This window comes from Buceros rhinoceros, unplaced genomic scaffold (genome assembly GCF_000710305.1).
Source record: "Buceros rhinoceros silvestris isolate BGI_N320 unplaced genomic scaffold, ASM71030v1 scaffold8586, whole genome shotgun sequence".
NCBI classification, from domain to species: Eukaryota; Metazoa; Chordata; class Aves; order Bucerotiformes; family Bucerotidae; genus Buceros; species Buceros rhinoceros.
In genome coordinates, this window is record NW_010416870.1 from 14,623 (window position 1) to 15,175 (window position 553).

The window sequence follows — 553 nt, forward strand, 5'->3', positions numbered from 1 at the left end:
CTGAACCCTCTGCCCAGCTCCAGACACCTCTCCCTGCACCCTACACCCAAGGGAAGGACCAGGAGAGGTGCCTGAGTGTGGCGGGTGCTGCCCCGCACCCGCATCCCAGCTGACATCTCTCTCGGTGTCCCCAGCCGTGAAGGAGGCAGCCGTGCAGCGGAAGCACAACCTGTACCGTGACAGCATGGTCATGCACAACAGCGATCCCAACCTGCACCTCCTGGGCGAGGGCGTCCCCATCGACTGGGGCGAGGAGCACAGCGGGCAGCCCGAGGCCGAGCACGATGCCGAGAAGCGCCGCAGAGCCAAGCAAGTGGTGTCGGTGATCCAAGACTACGAGGGGGTCCTGCCCTATGAGGCGCTGCTCCAGCCCAGCTCCCCAGAGCCACGGGAACAAGAGGAGCCAGACCCTGGGGCACCGCCGAGCTCCCCAGATGGGGTGGAGAAGATCCGGGAGGCTTTGGCAAAGGAGAGCCTTGGGGATGGTGCCAAGGTGGAGGAGCAGCTGACGAACGGTACCGATGCCACGCGGGTGGGCAGTGCCACTGAGGAG

At 65.8% G+C, this 553-nt stretch overlaps 1 protein-coding gene across 1 annotated transcript in view; it reads left to right on the top strand.

The window, feature by feature from the left end:
* The window catches only part of FAM129B (family with sequence similarity 129, member B), a gene marked incomplete at both ends in the record, with an annotated part of 14,785 nt that extends 14,270 nt beyond the window's left edge, over nucleotides 1-515 (top strand). Inside the window, one exon of the mRNA XM_010137965.1 lies at nucleotides 135-515. Within this exon, the coding sequence (XP_010136267.1) occupies nucleotides 135-515 (381 nt within the window). The remainder of the gene's footprint in view (nucleotides 1-134) is intronic.
* Between the last annotated feature and the right edge of the window lie 38 nt (nucleotides 516-553).